General features: G+C 38.4%; 1 protein-coding gene across 4 annotated transcripts in view; it reads left to right on the plus strand.

The window, feature by feature from the left end:
• Positions 1 to 21,502, plus strand: part of Ube2k (ubiquitin-conjugating enzyme E2K) — a 61,745-nt gene that overhangs the window by 28,113 nt on the left and 12,130 nt on the right. Inside the window, exons 2-4 of one of the 4 annotated variants that reach the window (NM_016786.4) lie at positions 632 to 725; positions 6,175 to 6,233; positions 16,029 to 16,111. In NM_016786.4, coding sequence (NP_058066.2) covers positions 632 to 725; positions 6,175 to 6,233; positions 16,029 to 16,111 — 236 coding nt within the window. The remainder of the gene's footprint in view (positions 1 to 631; positions 726 to 6,174; positions 6,234 to 16,028; positions 16,112 to 21,502) is intronic. The other 3 variants (NR_144566.1, NM_001310619.1, NM_001310618.1) reach the window with 3 other exon arrangements.

A 21,502-nucleotide genomic window follows, 5' to 3' on the forward strand; every position in this document is an offset into this window, starting at 1 on the left:
ATAACCTTTCACAAGGTTATGATAAATGCTTTGAAAAGCATTAAGTACAAAGTAAGTAGACGCAGATAAATTTAAATTAGGTTTGTTTTATTTAGTCAGAAGGTAGTTGTAACTTAAGTAAAGAAATCCGAAAAATAAATAGCAGACATCAGAAGATCCTAGTAAGGATTTTACCATGGAGAGGAATTCTGTGCCTAGTGTGTTTTTCATTGCAGTAGGTGGTACAGTGAATCAGTTAAATATCTAGAGGAGTTGTGATTAACTCAAATGGGAGCTTATGGCCTTAATGGCTTTTACTAACCACAGATTTCCTGGTGACTGGGCAGAGATAGCATCATAGCAATCAACAAGCATGCATTCCGTTGACCAACAGAAAATTTGTCTCATTAAATTCTTCTAAGGTCAATAAGCAATTGCATTCTTGTTCACATTGTTACTATTTTATTATAAACATGGAAGTTAAAATTTGTTTATTTAAAACTTTTTTAGGTCTTAGAAAAACATAGACTTGTTTTACTAAAGTAAATCAAACATGAAAAAATGTTTTTTTAATTTTTTTAATAGGTAATATTTTAAAATAGGTTTTCTTCTTGCTGGTATAACTAACATTTATTTTCTGTTTATTTTTAAGACGAGCAAAAATCAAATTAAAGTAGATCTTGTAGATGAGAATTTTACAGAATTAAGAGGAGAAATAGCAGGACCTCCAGACACACCGTATGAAGGCAAGTACTTTTTTCTGTATCAAAATATTGTGCTTATTAAAATTTGTCTGAAACACTGAGTCAGTGTAACCCTGAGCCATCCATCTATAAAATTCATGGAAGGTAATTTTATTGGTTTAGGGTATATTGCAGTTTTTAAAATGATAAATTTTGACACTTAAGTGGACTGATTTTTTTCTTACTGTGTTTTAGCTGATTTAAAAATATTTTCTCAAATACATTTACCACAGCCAATTTCCAGGTTTTATAGGCTAGTCTTTAGCCTTTAACATTCCATCCGTCTTCCTCTACTGTGCTGTAAAGCTTCTTTCTTGTGTTCCCACTTCTGTTGTTTAAGATGACCACTTATTGTATAGCCTAACAATTAAATAGAATGTCAAGCCTTGGATGGAGCTACACGCAGATACCCTTGATATGATTAATAACAAACCTTGTCTTAGCGTTTTGATTAATAAGATGTCGGTTTTGCTTTTAAAGCTCGCCCTCCCTATTATTTCATACTTCATTTAGGTTGTTGGCCAAATACTTTATTTAAAACCATTTATTTAAAACCATTTTGAATAATCATTTCAAAACATACAAAAAAGGAAATAGCTTTGCTGATTTTCCATATTTATAATATGATTTTAGCTCTTTACTTTAAACTTGGAATTAAGTATATGATAAAGGAAGAAACTGTAGTATTTATATTTCCTAGATAAACCTTCATTATTATTGCAGATTAGGGTTATGAAGGGCAGCCATGGCTTTTACATATTACATAATGACTATTAATATTGGTTTATTAGAAATCATATGACCATATGTCGTAGCACTTCTTGTAAGAGTAAGAGCACTACTGTATTTTCTCATTCAGTTTTCACCTAATCTTCCAAGGTAAGTATAATAATCCCTTTTTAATGGACACATTTGAACGCAAGAATTTAAGTCATTTGTGAAGGTGAACAGCTGGGGTTTGGCTTACCTTTGACTTCAAAGCCTATGCTTTTAATAACTTTATGCTTTTGAATAAATCAGGATTCATGAAGTGTTAGAAATGGTGCCCATGGCTACTTTTAAATAGAGTGCTCTCTCTAACCTGAAGTGAAGTTCAGAAAACTCAATAATCTTGACAGTTTGTTTTCATTCAGAACCTTGAAAGATCGTGGAATACCATTAGACTATCATCAAAAATTCTTTTTTGTTGTTTTTTGAAACAGGGTTTTTCTATGTAGCTTGAGCTGACCTCAAACTCTCAGCAATCCCCCTGCTTCAGTTTGCAGTGTTGGGATTACAGGTGGGCAGCACTGTTACCTGGCTTTCATTGCTCCATTTCCCTCTACTCTGTCCCCTCTGCTGACTGTTTGAGACAGGTTCTTCTGTGGCCTATGCTGCCCTCTGTGCTCCTGTGGCCAAAGCTGGTTCTGAGCTCCTGCTTCTCTGGCTTCCATTTCCCGTTCCGTGGGCTCCCAGGCGCAACCCGTGTCCCCAGGGCACTAATTTATATTGCTGAGTAGTCCATACCTACTAGTATTTCTGGCTTGTTGTACATGTTCTTACGCGATTTTTTTGTTTATGTTTTTGTTTTCTTAATTATTTATTTTATGTATTTGAGTACACATCAGAAGAGGGCATCAGATCCCATTACAGATGGTTGTGAGCCACCATGTGGTTGCTGGGAATTGAACTCAGGACCTCTGGAAGAGCAGTCAGTGGTCTTCACTGCTGAGCCATCTCTACAGCCCCTAAAAGTTCTTTCAAACTTGTCAAATTCAGATGGGCAGTACAGTAATTCCTGTCTACTTCCTTTATTCTCTTTGGAGGAAGTTAAAATTCACAATTGTTTCTCTGGACATAGTGGCTCTTGCTTGTAACCCTAGCATTTGGGCAGCTGAGGATTGCTGTGAATTAAGGGCCGTCCTAGGATACATGAGTCTCAGAGGGTGTGTTTGAAATACCCGACCCCAGCAAGATAAGAGAAAGAAGTTGGTAAATGTTTGATAGTTGGAGGCTGTTATTAAAGTTGTGTGTCCATCTGTAAGTTAGCTATTTATTTAGGAGAATGAGATGGAAGGATTACATGAGTCTAATGGTTCAAGGCTAGCCTAGGTAACATAGCAAGACCTGGTCTAAAACAAAGCAACACAAAATACAAATTGAATTTTAAAACTTTCTTTTTGATTTTTTTTTCTTTTTTAATATTTTTTATTAGGTGTTTTCCTCATTTACATTTCCAATGCTATCCCAAAATTCCCCCATACCCTTCCCCCCACTCCCCTACCCACCCACTCTCACTTTTTGGCCCTGGCATTCCCCTGTACTGGGGCATATAAAGTTTGCATGACCAATGGGCCTCTCTTTCCAGTGATGGCCAACTAGGCCATCTTTTGATACATATGCAGCTAGAGACAAGAGCTCTGGGGTACTGGTTAGTTTATATTGTTGTTCCACCTATAGGGTTGCAGTTCCCTTTAGCTCCTTGGGTACTTTCTCTAGCTCCTCCACTCCTCCATTGGGGGCCCTGTGATCCATCCAATAGCTGACTGTGAGCATCCACTTCTGTGTTTGCTAGGCCCAGGCATAGTCTTTTTTTTGATTTTTTTTTTTTTTTTTTTTTTGAGACAGGGTTTCTCTGTAACCCTGGCTGTCCTGGAACTCACCCTGTAGACCAGGCTGGCCTTGAACTCAGAAATTTGCCTGCCTCTGCCTCCCAAGTGCTGGGATTAAAGGCGTGCGCCACCACTGCGCAGCACTTAAAAAATGTATTCTTGAAGAACTAGATATTTTATATTGAAGGTTGTTGTGTATGATGCTTATGAAAGTCTCGTAGCTACTCTTTGATGAGAGCCACTTGTTTGGCCGGTGGGGCCTTGAGATGACATTGCCTAGTGACAGCTACCTCAGTGTTCTGTTTGCATCACTTATGGTGCACTTATCATATCCATTGCCAAGTCGGAAAATTGTATGTCATGACTGATCCTACAGTGATGTTTTTTTTTTTTTTTTTTGAAAGTTGTTGAAAATTGACAAACCAATGTGACATAGAGGAGAATTCAGATTTTGAGACCTCTACAATCTAACAGTGTTTAAATAATACCTTTGGATTCTCAAACTGCGCCTGATTTTTTTTTTTTTTTTAAGAATTTAAAAAGGAAAAACTTTGTGACAGATAATAAAGATGCCACTCCAAAGAAAAGTCAGAAAAATTATAAGAATCTTAGAGGAAAAGAAGGGCCTGTGTAGGTTACCCCACGTGTGTGCTGGGGTCACTTCCGTGTGTGGAGGATAGTCTGTGGTTTTTTTTTTTTTTTTTTTTTAATTTTTTTTTTTTTTTTAAAGATTTATTTATTTATTATATGTAAGTACACTGTAGCTGTCTTCAGACACTCCAGAAGAGGGCATCAGATCTCGTTACGGGTGGTTATGAGCCACCATGTGGTTGCTGGGATTTGAACTCTGGACCTTCGGAAGAGCAGTCGGGTGCTCTTACCCACTGAGCCATCTCACCAGCCCTAGTCTGTGGTTTTAATTGCTCTTTTAGTAAGTACGTTTTTACTACTGAGGAATAAAAATGATGAGTCCACAAACTATTTAAACAAAATACCTGTATTTGGAGTTATTCGTAATTTTTTTGTTTGTTTTTGTTTTTTCGAGACAGGGTTTCTCTATAGCGCTGGCTGTCTATCCTTGAACTCACTCTGTAGACCAGGCTGGCCTCGAACTCAGAAGTCCGCTCGCCTCAGCCTCTCAAGTGCTGGAATTAAAGGCATGCGCCACCACTGCCTGGCTAATTGCTTTTCTTTACACTTCAGTATTGCCATATGAGTTAAACATCTTGTTCAACTCCTGTATCATTTGATAGCAGGGACTTAACCAAAAAAGAATTGTATGGCAGAAAGAATTGTAATCAGAAAGCTGTTGAAGGATGAGTATAATAGTGCATTCCTGTAATCCCAGCACTTAGAAAGTTAAGGCAGGGGAGTTAAGTTTTTAAAGCCACCCTGGGCTAGAGAGTGAGACTTTGGGATGTGTAAGGGAGGGGAGGTAGTTGTTGTTGAAAGAGCCTAGGTGAAATGTTCTTTTTTTTATTTATTTTTTTGAGATCCAAATGCATACCTTCACAACAGAGGGGTATGGTAAATTTGGAAGGGCCCCTGATATACTGACAATGTTCGATGATGTTCAATGATGGTAGTGTCACTAGCACATTTCTTCTATGTCTCTTCACACATGCGTATGAAAAAAATGATATAATGAACCCTTTAATGAATGAAATGAGACCTCTAGCTTAAATAACTCAGTCAATAATGTGACAAGTTGCTTTTCATCTAGTTTATTTTTTGATTAGTAGAAAAAGTCCTTAGTTTCTTGTGTATTTCAGTAGCACAATTTTATTTCTTATCTTTTAGTAGTGAATTTTCATGTTAATGGGTCATGAAATCTAGAACTGCAAGGTTTATTAGAGGTAGAATTTGGGGATGGAAAGTGGAGAGGTGTGTTTGAGACTCGATGGCTTTGACCCCTGTAGCTAGCTCAGCAGGGTTTTCAATCAGATCTTGTAGCCCCTTATACCATGTTCTAGCTTGGTAGGGATGTGCTATTGCAAGCCTTTCTCCTTCAGAGTAGGATCATGGAGTTACAGCTGACTTTGATTTCTGCAGTTTTCAGACCTTCCCTTCCCAAATGCCTGTTTAATTTCTGGGTTGTTCTCTGCCCCCACCCCCCAATTTTCTGAGATTCAAAGTCATACATTTGAAACAGTCGCTAAAGATAGATTTGAAAGGACCTTGAAACAGTGGAGAAAAGATTTGAAAGGAGCCCAGGTAATACTTACAACATAATTTCATATCCAGACAGATTATTACCTTCTGTTTATTTCTAGTTATTACTCCCCCCCTTCCCCCCCAGAGCTGAGGACTGAACCCAGGGCCTTGGGCTCTACCACTGATCTAAATCTCCAACCCCTAGTTAGTCCTTTGTAAAGTCTTGGAAGATGATAGTATTGTGTCTTGCCCTGTTTCTTATTTTATTCTTTCACTTTATTTTTGTTTGTTTGTTTGTTTTTCCCGAGACAGGGTTTCTCTGTGTAGCCCTGGCTGTCCTGGAACTCACTTTGTAGACCAGGCTGGCCTTGAATTGAGAAATCCACTTGCCTCTGCCCCCCGAGTACTGGGATTAAAGGCGTGTACCACCACACCCGGCTATGAAATATTTAACATTGAGTTGTCTATAGAGTTAATGTATTTGCGCGTCTTTAGCTGTTACTATAAAACTAATATTGTATACAATGGAAGTTTTGTTATGCTTTAAATTTTATTATAAAAATCATGACTTTGACTATTTTGGGATTTGAATTTTCCCAGTACTCAGTGCAAAATAGTACATATTTTGGAAAAGGTTTTCAATGTGTTTGATTTTTAGATACTTGAGTTGAGTAGCATTAAATTTGTCCCCCTAACTTTTTTTTTAGGTGGAAGATATCAACTAGAGATAAAAATACCAGAAACATATCCATTTAACCCCCCTAAGGTATTGTAAACCTTTTTTTTTTTAATACATGGAATTTTTAAATATTTTGTATCTTTTTGCTCACCTAATATGAATATAATATGAATATTAATGCACTTAAATATTTACTAATGTTACAACTTTCCAAGTTAAATGTGCATCTTTTTTTCATTTTTCATTTGTATTTTATTTATTTACATTTCAAATGTTATCCCCCTTCCAAATTTTCCTTCCATAAACCCTCTTCCCTCTCTCCCTGAAATGTGAATAAATTTAAAGGACAGAATTTCAGGCACTGTTCAAAGACTTGATTCTGAAGTTAGAATGAAAAGCAGATTTACTAAAGTAACCATTGATGGCTATATATTGGAGTACAATTTGTATCTCATAATGGCACAAATATTAGCTTCTGAAAATTAGCTGTTTAGTCAGGTTTACAGAGAGGTTCTTACTTGCTTTAAATAAATACTTATTTAAATATATATTTATTTAGAAATTATTTGAGGGCCAGAAATTCGCTAGCTCATTGGTAGAGAACTTTTCTTGTATGTGCCAGGACTCAGGTTTTATTTGCATTACTACTAGAGTGGGAAAGAAAAAAAAAAAAGAAGAAAAAAATTACAATGAAAAACAGACAAAACAGAAATTAAGTACAGTGTGCTGAGAAATAGTGAGACTTACACTGTGTTTTGCTTATGCGTATGAGTACTCTGTCTTCATGAACACAGAGGAGGGGGTCACATCCCATTACTGATGTTGTGAGCCGCTGTGTGGATGGGCAGCCAGTGTGCCAACTACCAAACCGTCTCTCCAGCCCCTTCACATTTAACTTTTAGGAAGCTCACACTGTGGAAGAGGAAAAACTGTTATTCCAACTGTGATAAATATTGAGAAAGAATGATGTTATTCTAAGAGTGTATGTAACAAGAAAACATAGCCCAAACTAATTTTTGAATCAGTTTCTTTATACCTCTACAGCTATAAGCATTGCTTAGTCATTCAGTCGGATTACTTCCTTGCTTTGCCTGGCATGTGACTAGCTGTCCATCTTTGTCACTCCTGCTCATTCGTTGTGCTGTTTGATAAATGTTCTTGAAGAAATTGCTGATCATCTTTCTTTGCTAACAGTGTCAAAACTCACAACCTCTAACAACTGGATCTCCGTTTTCTCGTCTTAGTCTCTTTTATACTTTTCATACATACATGGCTTTCATTTTCCAGTTGGGATTATTTGCTGTTTGTAGATAGATGCTTACTCTTGTATTCTGTTGTTTTCACATGAATCTTTATATTATTTGAAATTCTAGTTTTCTTTTGAGCAGGTAAAATATATCTTTGTAAACTGTGCCCAACAAGTACACTTTTTCAGCTTTCACTTTAAAAATTCATAGATTTTTTTTAGTCCTTCCTCCCTCCCTCCCTCCCTCCCTCCCTCCCTCCCTCCCTCCCTCCTTCCTTCCTTCCTTCCCTCCCTCCCTTCCTCCCACCCCTCCATCCATCCATCCATCCATCCATCCATCCATCCATCCATCCAGGATCTCACTATGTAGACCAAGCTGGCCTCAAATTCACAAGGCATCATCTGTCACTATTGAAGGAATTTTGAACCCTTCTAAGCCCATACAAAAGACACACACTCCAGATACATTAACTGTCGTCCATATGCCTAGATTGGGCAGGCATACTTATTCCCCAGCAACAAGACCCCTTGCTACTTGGGGTTCCTCCCTACCATGGGGTTCTGGTCCATTATGGCTTCTTCCTCTTATTCTTCTGTCCTCTTCTCCTCTCTCTACCTGCCCCCACCCCCCACCCCCAAGCCTTCAGGCCCACCTTTCCCTTCCACTGCCCAATCACAAGCTCTAGCCTTTTATTGACCAGTTAAAATGGGGAGAAGGGTCACATGACATCACCTGAGTATGTGATGGTTTGCTTGTTGGGGCCAACCCCTCCTGAGGACCCAGTATTAGTAACATTAGAATACAGACTGTATCAGGTCAATGCAATCTCCAAGATATCTTGACTGCCCTCCATTAAATGTTTCTAACCTCTGGAGCCGACTCTATACTTGCCCCCACCCCTTTTTTTGAGACAGGGTCTTACAGTTGACTTACTTGGAAATGCCTATATTCAATGGCTTTAAATCCCAGAATGTCTATCTGTCTCTGCCTCCCAAGTGCTTGGTTTAAAGGTATACATTAGTATACCTTGCCTATATTTTTTGTTCTTAAAGTGTGGGTGTGGGTGTGGGTGTGGTGTACATGTGCAGTACAACATTTGGTCTGTGCTGGGAATTGTATTCAGGGCCCCTGCATTCTATGCAAGTGCTCTAGAGCACATCTGCAGTCCCTTTAGCCTTTTTTAGATGTATTATTGAGCAGTATTAAATATATTGACATTTTGTCTAAGTATAACATCTACTCCAGAATTTTCCTCTTCTTAAATGAAATATATGCTCATTAAACAGTAATTCTGTAATTACTTTTAGCTTTTAAAAAAAATCACTTTATTTGGGCATGGTGGCACATATTTTTGTTTGTTTGTTTGTTTTTGGGGGGGGTGTTTTCTGTTTTTCGAGACAGGGTTTTTCTGTATAGCCCTGGCTGTCCTGGAACTCATTTTGTAGACCAGGCTGGCCTCAAACTCAGAAATTCTCCTGCTTCTGCCTCTCTGCCTCTGCCGTTTCTATGTTTACTGTTTGTACATTGTGTCATTCATTGTATGTACACACTCCACCTTGCTTATATAGTCATGTGAATGGAGTTAAAAAAGTGGATTTTTGTTTATTTACTGTGTATATAAAAACACTATGTAAATGCAAGTTGCCCAGGAAACATTGATGTTTGTTAAAGGACAGACTGTGAGAGCTGTTTCTATTTTTACTACTCAGGGCCCAGGGGTCAAATTCAAGTTGTAGGACTTAGTTTGGTAATAAGTTTGGTTTGTCTTCTGTCTTTCTGGTCAGTCCATGCATGTTGCAGTATATTTGATCACACTGTGAGCCCGGAGATTGCGGTGTTTACTTGAAAAAACCTGTTTGTAGTGGTGATGTGCCTCAGCCCTTCACATACCTTTAATCCCTCTGGCTGGAATACAGACATGCCCTTAGTTCACACCTTTAATCCCAAACAATGAAGGTAAAGTTTGTAGAAGGAAGCAGTCACGTTTGAAAGTGATGTTTAGTTGAGTGGCAGACAAAGTGACAAATCAGAAAGATTTGACAGAATAGGATCTACCCAACTCTCAAGAGAAGAGAGAGGAACAGGAAGCTACTTAAGAGACCAGTGCAGAAGGAGAAAAGGAGAGGAGGCAGATTTCCTGGGAGACAAGTTTGAGAGAGAATACGCTATACACAGTGAAGACAAGAAGGAGCTAGAGAATGAGAAGGAGCCAGAAGATCAGAACAGATTGTCAGTTAGTTTGAGGCCAAGCAGAGCAAAAAGTCAGGCTGAGAGAGAAGCCAGATTGAATCAATCAGCTTGGAGAGAAGAAGCCAGATTGAATCAATCAGCTTGGAGAGAAGAGTTTGAGTTGAGCCAGAACAGCTGAGTTGAGTCAGCCAGCCAGAAATCAGAAAGAACAAGAAAAGGTGAGCTTACTCAGCAGTAAGTTTCCGAGGCTGAAAACACTCTAGGTCTCAGTAAGATGATAGGGAGAACTGGGGGTAAGTTAGAGGCAGTAAGCAAAGAGATAATTACTTTAGGAGAATAAAAGTTACTTGTGGGTTTCTTTTTGTTTTGAGACAGTGTCATACTATATAGCCTTGACTGACCTGGAAATCATAAAGATCTGGCTGCCTTTCTTGAATGCTTGGAATAAAGGTGTTAGCCAGTATGCCTCATTGGTTTTTGTTTTGGGGAAGGGCTTTCCCTATGTTACCTATTCTGATCTTGAAATCCTAGACTCAAGTAATACTTCTTCTACTTCAGCCGCTGGATTAGTTCATAAGGTGTTTTTTCCCCCTAAACAGAAAAGGAAGGAAGAAATGAGCTTTATAGACACTGCATTTTCAGTATTAATATAATGATAATCATAACTGATAATAGTTTGTGGTAAGAAAATCCCCCCCCCCTTCCTATAACAACTTTACCTCTAATAGGTTGAGGTTAACTAGTATCCAGATTTGTTAGTCTGTATGTTAGGTTATTGGACTAACTATCCTATGATCTTGCTGCAAAAGGAAAAAGAATAAAATATTACCACCCAGCCCATGTCTGTGAGTGAGTGAGTGTGTGTGCATGTTTGTGTGTTTGTGCAGTGTGCAGCAGTCGGGTTTACCACTGGCCCATGTCCTCAGCCCTTTGCTTTCCTTTTCCTTTTGATTTTTTGTTCAGGTTGAACAGGGGCCCTTGTGCTGTTCTCCAGGATTTCTTCTTGAAATAATAAAAATAATTTGATACTCGTTGGCTAGGGATATAGCTATTTGAATCCCCAGTTGGTATGAGCAACTCAGGACAAGACTAGCCAATATAGCTGTTTGAGCACTTGCCAAGCACGTATAAGGTTCTGTGTTTGACTGCTAATGCTACTACCAAACAAAACTGTGGTTGCATAACAATACTATTTGAAAGCTTGCCTCTGTTCCCATTTTTGTGCAGTCTTTTTCATGTAACTTAGGGTCTTACAAATGGCAAGCAAGCAAGGTCTTATTGAATCCATTTGTACACATTACTACTATGAATTAAGATGTTTTGCCTTTATGGTCAATAAGTTTACAAAGGCATTGCATGGCCATGCCCTTTTCATCACAAAAGAGCATTCCAAACCTATCATTTATACTGTGGCCAGTCACAAATTACAAGTGTCAAAAGGAAATTTTTAGAAAATTTCTAATTTAAAAATTTAACTTCTTATAACACATTATTATAACTGTTCTATTTTGTTATTAATGCATATATATTTAACTTTAATATAAGTATGTAATAAACAAATTATAGTATAAAGTGGGTAGAGAGATGGTTCAGTGGTTTGAGATCACTTGTTGTTGCAGAGGATCAATTTTTGCTCTGTCGATGGGGCTGCCCTTAACCTGGAGATTCACCTGCTGCTCCCTCCTGAGTCAGCTCATCTTTTTTTTTTTTCCCTTAAAGAAAAAAGTAGTATGGTGTTGAGGACTGTGAGATTTTCAGGTCCATAGGGCTACAGGAGTAAGCAGAGGCCTATGTAGCAAAAGTTTCAGAAAACATTTATTTCTTTGATTTGTCTTTAAATCGAGATAGGATTTATTATCTAAATAAATTGTTCTATCTTAGATCATTGTTGTTCTATCTTAAATTATTGACTAGAAATGCAAAAAAATAATCTTTGGATCAAAAAATAATAGAATTGAGATCTCCAGTGCCTTTCCTAGAGTCAGTTGTACTGTGATAGCTATTAATAAGAGTTCCTTAATCAAACTCTCTCAGTGATTTCTTTTGTTACATATTGAAACCTAGGTTCCTTTTTTTCTGTGGTGTTAAGACATACTTTTTTGTTGTTGTTTTGGTTTTGTTTTTGTTTTTTTTGAGACAGGTTTTCTTTGTGTAGACTTAGTTGTCCTGGAGCTAGCTCTATCAACCAATCTGACCTTGAACTCACAGAGTTCCCCTGTTTTTGCCTCCAGAGTGCTGGGATTAAAGGCATGTACCACCACCACCTGGCAAAAATATACTTTTAATATATGAAATAAGTAGTGATTACTTTAAAAACATTTTATTTTATGTGTATGGGTGTTGCCCTTAGAAGTCAGAAGAGAGACTTGTATCCCCTGGAACTGGAGTTAGAAATAGTTGTAAGGGGCTGGGCAGGTGAATCTGTGCTTAAAAACACTGGCTGCTCCTCTAACAAATCTGGTTCTGAGATCCAGCACCCACAGGGTGCCTTAAAGACCTCTGCAGTCCTAATTCAGGGCATCCAGTGCCTTCATTTGGTCTTCCTGGATACCAGTGATACACAGTGTCCAGAGATCCATGCATGCAAACCATCTTGATACATTAAATTAAAACTTAAAGATCCAAGCCTTTGGGGACTTTCTTTAAATGAAGTTCATTTAAAAAAATCATCTGGGTGTTCATAGTTGAACCCTAATCCTCTGGGAGAGTGACCAGTTATGTCAACTACTGCGCTCTTTCTCCAGTTGTGAAATTGAGTATTAAATACCAATACTAATCTTTAATGAGTGGGCCTGCTTGTTTTAATTAACAGAATATTTTCTTTTGTCTGAGTGAAATATTTTCCATTTTGGAGTAAATGTAAAGTTATTTAAGGTTTTTCATTAAACTTGGCAGTAGAATTGTGAACTTACATCTAACATGAAGTAGGAGCCATAGTATTTGTTGAGAGAAATAGTGAGGGGAGTGGAGACTGCATTGTATGAAGAGATAAGAATACTGATGTTGCATGGTTGCTAATATAGATGATTAAGAAGTGTTTTTTAGTTTTTATCTGGGAACAATTTTTTCTGTATATATAGTATTCAGATTTTTGTTTAGCAGATGAACACTCCTTATAGCTACTGAGTTTTTAATTTCACACATGGTACTAATGTCATTTTTTTTAATGTAAAAATAAGGAGACTTGAATTTTTCATTAGTGTATTGGAGTACTAGAGTACTATAAATCTAAACTTAAATGTTTCTTTAGAGTAGGCTATAACTTAACAAAAAGCATTGTTACTGTACTGTTCACTAAAATTACAGTTATTGTGTGTTTATGCTGTGGTGTATATGTGGAAATCAGAGAACAACTTTTAGAGTGAGTTTTGTCTCCACTCTTGCATGAGTTATGGGGATTTGGACGTGCTTTCAGGCCTCACAGCACAAGGCTTGATGTTGTTTTCAAGAGTCTCACGGGCTGTCCTGGTTTATTCCAGCATTTCAGATCCACAGCAGATGCTGCATAGTGGGACCAAAAAAAAAAAAAAAACCAAAAGAGGTTTTATTTGTCTGTTGACTTTTTAGAGGAATGCCTTTCTGTGCCTCCCAAGTATTGGGGTTGAAGGTGTGGATGCCACCAGATCTGGCTTGGTGGCACCTTGTGACGACTGAGCCTTCTTAGCAGCCCTTGTTTGTTTGCTTGCTTGCTTGTTTGTTTTGACACAGTTTCTCATTATGTACATCTGGCTTGGCATGTAAACTATGCTTGCCTGGAACTCTCAGCAACCCAACTGGTTCTGCCACCCACCACTGGAATTAAAGCATGAGCTATAACATCTGGCATGCGTTTTTATTTTTTACAGACTGGGATTAAAGCATGTGTCATATCTGACACATGTTTTTGTTTTTCAGACAGTCTAAGGTAGCTCAAGCAGGCCTAGAACTCTTCATAGCTGATGATAGCCATGAGCTTGTGATCCTTCTGCTCCCACCTACCAATTGCTGACATTCTGGCGTGTGTCATCCGCCTGCTGCATCTATTTTTTACCTCATCCCTGCCAACCCTTTTTTTTTTTTTTTTTTAGTTTTAAATTTTTGTTAATTTAGGATGTCAGTCTAAAATAATTAATTTAAGAATTTCCTTGGTCCTATTGACTTCTTGGTTCTGTACATGTATAGCTTCAGGAAATAATGTATAAATGACCTTCCCCTTTAAAAAGAGAGAGAGTGCTTTGCAGCCTAGCTCAGTGATTAGCGATCTTGCCACTAGTATTCCCTGGGCCCTAGGTTTGAGACGCAATGCTGTGGTTCTGCAGTGCTGGCAAGAACAAGGTGAGTTCATGTGTGCTGAGATCACTTGCCTGAACTGTACTCTCTGACACCTTTGCTAGCAATTTAAAAATCCTTTTTTTTTTTTTAACAGAAGTTAGTCATATTAGTGCAACTTTAAAATCTCTCCACCAAGGAGTGTCCTGAGGTTACCGACATTATCTTAAAACAAAACAAAAATACTTCATTTTATTCTTGTTGAAAAGGATGAAACAATTTGAGGAAAAAAAAAAGTAGCTGGTGCAATGGAGCACACCTTTAGTCCTCCTAGGGAGACAGAGGCAAGCTCATCTCTTAATTTAAGCTTGATGCCAGCCTGAATCTACACAGTGAGTTCCAGGCATATTAGGGATACATAATTAGACTTTGTCACAAAATAAATAAAAATTAGAGAATGCTGTGTTTTCCTTGAGTTACTGCTGTTAATGTCAGTGACTAGTTGATGTCTTTATAAGTTTATCTTACTGACTGGAAAATACTAAGTTGCAGGTTTTGTGCTTATATATATCTAACAGAAATAGTTGCTGTAGGGCTGGAGAGCTGACTCATGGAGTAAAAGCTCTTGTTCTTCCAGAGGTTCTGAGTTCAGTTCTTGGCAGTCATGTTAGGCAGCTTACAATTCCTGTAACTCCAGTGAGACTGTGCATGCATACACACAAATAAAAAGAAGACCTTTTTAAAGGAATGGTAGGTAGGTGATGGTGGCACATGTCTTTGATTCTAGCCTTGGGAGGGAGACAGATCTCTGAGTTTGAGGCCAGCCTGCTATACAGAGTGAGGTCAAAGACAGCTAGAGCTAAATGGAAAACCCTGTCTGGAAACAAAACAAAACAAAACAAAACATGAGAAAACAAAAGAGAAATGGTTACTGTGCATAGTTTCTGTATGTCTTAATTTCACATTGGCTGTATTTGAAAGAGCTCTCATTTATCTCTGTGATAACAAGTTTGTCCTAATAATGTGTATTCTTGCCAGGCGTGGTGGCGAACGCCTTTAATCCCAGCACTTGGGAGGCAGAGGCAGGTGGACTTCTGAGTTCGAGGCCAGCCTGGTCTACAGAGTGAGTTCCAGGACAACCAGGGCTACACAGAGAAACCCTTTATCGAAACCCCCCCCCCCCCAAAAAAAAAGTGCCTGCCTCTGCCTCCCAAGTGCTGGGATTAAAGGCGTGCGCCACCACGCCCGGCAAGTGTGTTCTTAAGTTGAGATACATTAGGTGTTGGAGATGCCATAGCCAGTGAGTGGATGCAGAAACCTTTTATCAATAAAGACCAGACAGGGCAGAAAAAATTGTAGTTGTGAAGTCAAAAATAGAGAGAAGGAAAGGATGCTGTGGAATAAGTTAGGAAGTGGTAGGTGATGGAGGCTGACGGATGGCATCGTTAGTGCAGGGAAGAGCATAGAACAACGATACTGTGAAATAGCACACAAAAGGTCAGGCGAAAACAAAAACCCTTGCATGTGATACCGAAACAGCGAGGAGGATAGAGGATTTATGGACCCCCTGATCTGTGGGCTAAAGCTGTGCCAATAGTATGACCTTACATTGAATGTGGTAGACAAGCCTACCACACTTAGTCAAAACTGGATTGAGCAGTCTTTAGAGGACTATAAACAATGCACACATGGTAGGTATCACTGAATATTTACTATTTTGTTCTTGAAGCCCTTGGCTGGTTTGAACTGTCTATGTAAACCAGGCTGGCCTCCAATTCTCATAGAAATCTGCTTCTGGATTCCCAGCCTTAGGATTAAAGATGTGGGCTCCTATAGCCACCTTGAGTTTAGTTCTTTAAACTCTAAACTGAAGTTTCTCAGTAGTGTTTGACACATTGAAGTATCTCTGCAAATATTTTTTGAATTATCTGGAAATGTTAGAGAATAATTTTTATAGAAAAACTAGGACCATTATAAACCTTTGGTATATACATACCCATTTTTCTTTGAAGCCTGGTTTGCACCTTACTATCATTTAATGTTTCTTAATAATATCATAAAAGTGTGTCATGTAATTTATCTTGGGATACCATTTTCTTCAAGGTATATTTTACCTTTATATGTTGGGTTTTTTGTTTGTTTGTTTGTTTTCTGTCCTCCTTATTACTTAAAAACTCAAGTGTGCTTTATATTCTAGGTCCGGTTTATCACTAAAATATGGCACCCTAATATTAGTTCCGTCACAGGGGCTATTTGTTTGGATATCCTGAAAGATCAATGGTAAGAGATCTCTGAATTTGCTCTTTCTTCTCTGTCTTATAGGAGTATTAAGACTACAAATGTTGTGTTAATTTCCCCAAACCATAAGTTTTACCTTAGGCACTAATTTATAAATTCTCTTAATTACAATGGAAAGTATATATTAATTGAGATCATGATAAGTCTTTAAATGGACACATTTTTGTAATAATATCAAATGCTAATTTTATATTTAAAAAATCTTATTTCATTTTTATTTTGTTATATTTCCTTCTTTGTTAGAAAGCTATTTATAATGGACTAAAAATGTAAGTTGAAACAATTATCTTTGAGATAAAATATAAGCAAGAGATGTCCAAAGTTGTTTTGTTCTTAGGTGTTACAGGTACTTTTGCAAGTAATATTTTCTTTTATATGAGACTTCTTCACTTCACTTGCCTGGTTCTTTATTTTATTTACATATTTTGGTTTTGTCCTGCATGCGTGTGCGTGTGTGTATGCGCGTGCAGGCATGGTGCAGTACATTATGGAGACCAGATTACAACATGCAGGAGTCTAGGAGCTGCCCTTTGTAGTTCTCAGGAGTGATCTCAAGGTAGCAGTGGGAATCAGCAAGCACCTTCACTTGCTGAACTATTTCACCTGTCCGCAAACACATGCTCGCATGCACATGCACAAGCCTTTGAACTGAGCTTCTCCTGCAGTTCTCTTTGGAGTTATTCATCCCACCTGATAGCTGTTGGGTAGTTAAGACTTCCCATTTTGTAGCCATCATATTTCAATCTCCCCTCTATTTTTCTTTTTTGGGGGGGGGGGGGCTTTTCCAGACAGGGTTTCTCTGTGTAGCCCTGGCTGTCCTAGAGCTCACTCTGTAGACCAGGCTGGCCTCAAACTCAAAAATCCATCTCCCTCTGCCTCCCGAGTGCTGGCTTGTGCCACCACTGCCTGGCAATCTCCCTTCTACTTGTTAGGCTGGGTGGTTATAAGCAGGTTTGTGCCTCTTAGCTTTCTCATTTTTGAGATGAAGCTAATGAGGTTGGTTCATGTAATGTTTTTAGAATGAAGCTGGTATATTTTAGCACTAATTAATCTGATGGTGTAGGTTTAGACATCAACCTTGCATTCATAATTAGTATATAGGTATATAATCTTATTAGTGGGAAAAGTGTCCAGAATTATAAAATGAATTCAAGTAAGATATTTGACACTTGTGAGTCCAGAGCTTGGGAGGCTGAGGTGTGGTGACTGTAAAGTTTGAGGCTAGTCCTCACTATTTAGCGAAACACTGCATTGAAAGGAGAAAAAGGAAAGGACATGACTTCACCAAACTGAGGGAAATAGGTTCAGCCTCTGTGCCTTCATAACTCAGTGCACATTTGCATAATTGGAGATGTTTTGTTTTCAATTTATTCTAGGGCATTCATTCTGGGTTCCCTTGTTTTTTCATAACCTCATTTTTTCTTTGTCTCCTGGGGTCTTTGCACATGAGGATATGCAGAGATCAGTTCCAGAATCTTCTTTTCCATCTTTGCTTCTTGATAAACGCTAATTTCATATTTCCCAATTACAAACTGGAAAGTCACAGATATCTTCCTTATTGGTGTTTATTTTTACATTTTAAACATTGGTGTATTTGTGCATATGTAAGAGTAGACATGGAGGGAGCAGTGGACAGTTTTCTGTAGTTGGTACCTCTTACCACATCAAACCTGTCAAGGTATCCCTTACATTCCCTGCTCAGGGTGAGTTCTCCTTAGTTGTATTTGAACTATGCAATGAACAGACCTGCTCTGTTCTTTTTTTCTGTTCTCTCTTCTCTCTCTCTCTCTCTCTCTCTCTCTCTCTCTCACACACACACACCAGGATCACTGTATAGCCTTCTCTATCCTGGATTTTCCTTTGTAGACCAATGTGGTCTCAAACTCACAGAGATCTGTCTTTCCCTCCCAGGTACTGGGGTTAAAGGCATGCACTATCATATCTGGCTTGGTTTGTCTCTTTTTCTGTTGTTGTGTGCACTGTCTAAGACTATGGTGGTCAAACTTGCATCTCACCAGCAACTCCCTTACTATTGCTGTAACCCACATTCCACTTCACCTTTTGTCTGGCTGATTACAGGAGCTGTGTCTTCCCACTTGGCCTTACTTGGGCCATTTCTTGTTAAAGCAGTCTGGGCATAGAATTTAGTTAGTAGGCTTGCATCCTAAGTTTTTTAACTGCTGTGCTGTTTTGTTGTCTCCAAACCAATGCATCTTGAAATTTCATATTCCTGTTTGAAGTTTAGTACTTCATAAAATATAATTAATTATGCATATGAAATCCAGGAAGCCTCAGTGAAGTACGGCTGTAAGGAAGCACTTGAGACAAGAATGAATAGAATGTTAAGAGTTTTTTTCTAAACTTAAATTTTCACATCAATAAATTTAAATTTTAAAGATAAACCTAGGGCTGGCAAGATGGCTCAGCGGGTAAGAGCACTGACTGCTCTACCAAAGGTCCTGAGTTCAAATCCCAGCAACCACATGGTGGCTCACAACCACCTGGAGTGAGAGATCTGATGCCCTCTTCTGGTGCGTCTGAAGACAGCTACAATGTACTTATGTATAATAATAAATAAATGTTTTTAAAAATTATATTAAAAAAGATAAATCTAAAACAATAAGATAGGCATTAATTCTATTTAAAGATAAAATTTCTGTAGTCTTTAGGGTTGGCCAAGTAGGCTTTGTTTGATATTTATAGTAGTTATTTCAAAGTGTCATTGAGTATATCATTGGTTAGTATTGTACTACTTATGTATGGATTTGTTTGTTCACCTCTCTTCTGTCGGTCCTTCTGTCCCGTCCGTCTGTCCATCTATCCATCCATCTATCAAGGCAGTCTCTCGCTATATATAGACCAGGCTAGTCTGAAACTCAGAGTCCCACCTGCCTCTGCTTTCTTAGTGTTGGGATTTAAGGGTATACCCACCATGCCTGGTTAATATTATTTAAAAAAATTAATACTGTATTTTTTTTTAGGATTTCATGTATGTATCCATTCAAATATGATTCTATTCCTTTTTATTTCCCCCCTCAAGTCCCTGGATATCTCCTCGCCATATTCTCCAACTTCATGTTTTCATTGTTCCTCATTAACTTTCCACCCATTCTCCCCCCCCCCCCCCACCTTTTTGAGACAGGAAGCCAGGAATAGGCTTTGGATATCATCCCATCACTGTCTGTTCCTTTTGAAAGAGTCTCTCTGAAAATGAGGATATAAATCGTTTTTATTACATCTTTGGTTTTATAACTTTGGCAAGTAGCAGTTCTTTTTTTTTTTTTTTTTTTTTTTTTGGTTTTTCAAGACAGAGTTTTTAAACTGTGTAGCCCTGGCTGTCCTGGAACTCACTTTGTAGACCAGGCTGGCCTTGAACTCAGAAATCTGCCTGCCTCTGCCTCCCGAGAGTAACATCTTATACATGTTGAGTATTCTAGGTTTTAAAAGGTGGTAGGAAAATAGAATGTATCAGTTATTCAGTTGATGTGATAAAATATGTTGATCATGAGCAACTCTGAAATGAAAGTGTTTATTTTGTCTTATGGGTCCAGAAAGCAAGAGTCCTTACTGTCAAGGAGCAAATGGCAGCAGGTAGCCAGAAGAGCTGCCTGTCACATTCCCTTGGCATAACAGGCAGTGAATGATAAGGAAGCTAGAAAAGTCTGCTCCTAGTGCAAGCAAGGCTGTCCAGCAAGGCTCTAGATTCTAAAATTGTCATAAACTTCCCCCAGTGCTATCAACTGGGGACCAAGTATTCAAATACATGAATCTGTCCAGCTTAAAATACGTTCAAACCAACACAACAAATGAGAAGAGTCTCGGGCTTGGTTTGAGGCTTCCTCCTTAGTACATGCTAGGCATGTTGCATATGCAGCGCCAACAAAACAACTCTGTTATTCCTCGAGTTCCTGGCAGTTTTCACATCTCCATATACATAGAGTAAATTTTGAGGCACACTCCATGAGTCTTTTTGTACATCTTGATTGTGTTCTTGAGCCACCACCTTCTTAGTGGTGGATGGCCCTTGTCACCACTGTGCAGCAACCTCTACCAAATTCAAAAGGAGTATTGGATGGGATTGTGGGAAATGGACACATTGTTTCAGCCTGTCCTTTTTTTTTTTTTTTTTTTTTTTTTTGGTTTTTTGAGACAGGGTAGGCTCTGTGTAGCCCTTGCTGTCCTGGAACTCACTTTGTAGACCAGGCTGGCCTCGAACTCAGAAATCCGCCTGCCTCTGCCTCCTGGCATGACTCTGGGATTAAAGGCATGTGCCACCACCGCCTAGCTTCAAGATTGTATTTTTTTTTTTTTCTTAAAGATTTTATTTATTGATTATATGTAAGTACACTGTAGCTGTCTTCAGACACTCCAGAAGAGGGAGTCAGATCTCATTACGGATGGTTGTGAGCCACCATGTGGTTGCTGGGATTTGAACTCCTGACCTTTGGAAGAACAGTCGGGTGCTCTTACCCACTGAGCCATCTCACCAGCCCCCAAGATTGTATTTTAAAGTGAGATAATTTAAACTAAAATATTTTGTTTTTCCAATTCATCATCTGTGGAAACTGCTTCCACCATTGTGCACTTGTGTATAAAGCTGTGAGTGAGTGAGTGTGTGTATGACGAAGTCTCTGCTCGTGTTTCTTTGGTTCTCTTTGCAGAAGTAGAATAGTGAGATTAACTTTAATTTTTTGAAGAACATCTGTTTCTACCTATAGTGAGTGAGTTAAAATTCCAATACATCATTACGTGCAACTATCACTTTGTTTTTGTTTTGATAGTATTCATTTTTTTCTTTTTCCCTTTTCTTTAGAGAAGACAGGGTTTTCCTTAATGATTGTATTTTTCGTGTGCCTAGTAGGTAGTATTTTATTCTTGGAGAAAGACCTCCAGAAGGTACAGATACTTGGTCTGCAAAGTCATGTACAACGGTTTGTCCCTGTCAGGGCCTGAAGGTAGGCTTGTCAGGTCAAGGTCATGCTCAGCTGCAAAGCAAGCTTTATGGCTGTCGTGACTACAGGAGCTCGCAGACCTTTGCTCCCATTCTTTCCTGTATTTCCTAACTGTTTTACTCTGTTCATAGTCCATTCTCTGATTCTCTTCCTCTGTCTTTGCGTCATCTGATTTTGTTCTATCCTATAAAGTATTGTCTAATGCATCATGAAGCTTTCTTCTAAGTTTTTTGTTTAGGTCTTTTCCATTAATGTATAAAATTCTGCATGTTTTTATATTTTATTGCCATTAAAATTGTTATTGTGAGCTTAATTGTTTGGATATGAGATTCTCTTTTTGTATTTTTTTGTTTTTGAGGCAGGGTTTCTCTGTGCAGCCCTGGCTGTCCTGGAACTCACTTTGTAGACCATGCTGCTGGCT

Source organism: Mus musculus, chromosome 5 (assembly GCF_000001635.26).
Source record: "Mus musculus strain C57BL/6J chromosome 5, GRCm38.p6 C57BL/6J".
NCBI classification, from domain to species: Eukaryota; Metazoa; Chordata; class Mammalia; order Rodentia; family Muridae; genus Mus; species Mus musculus.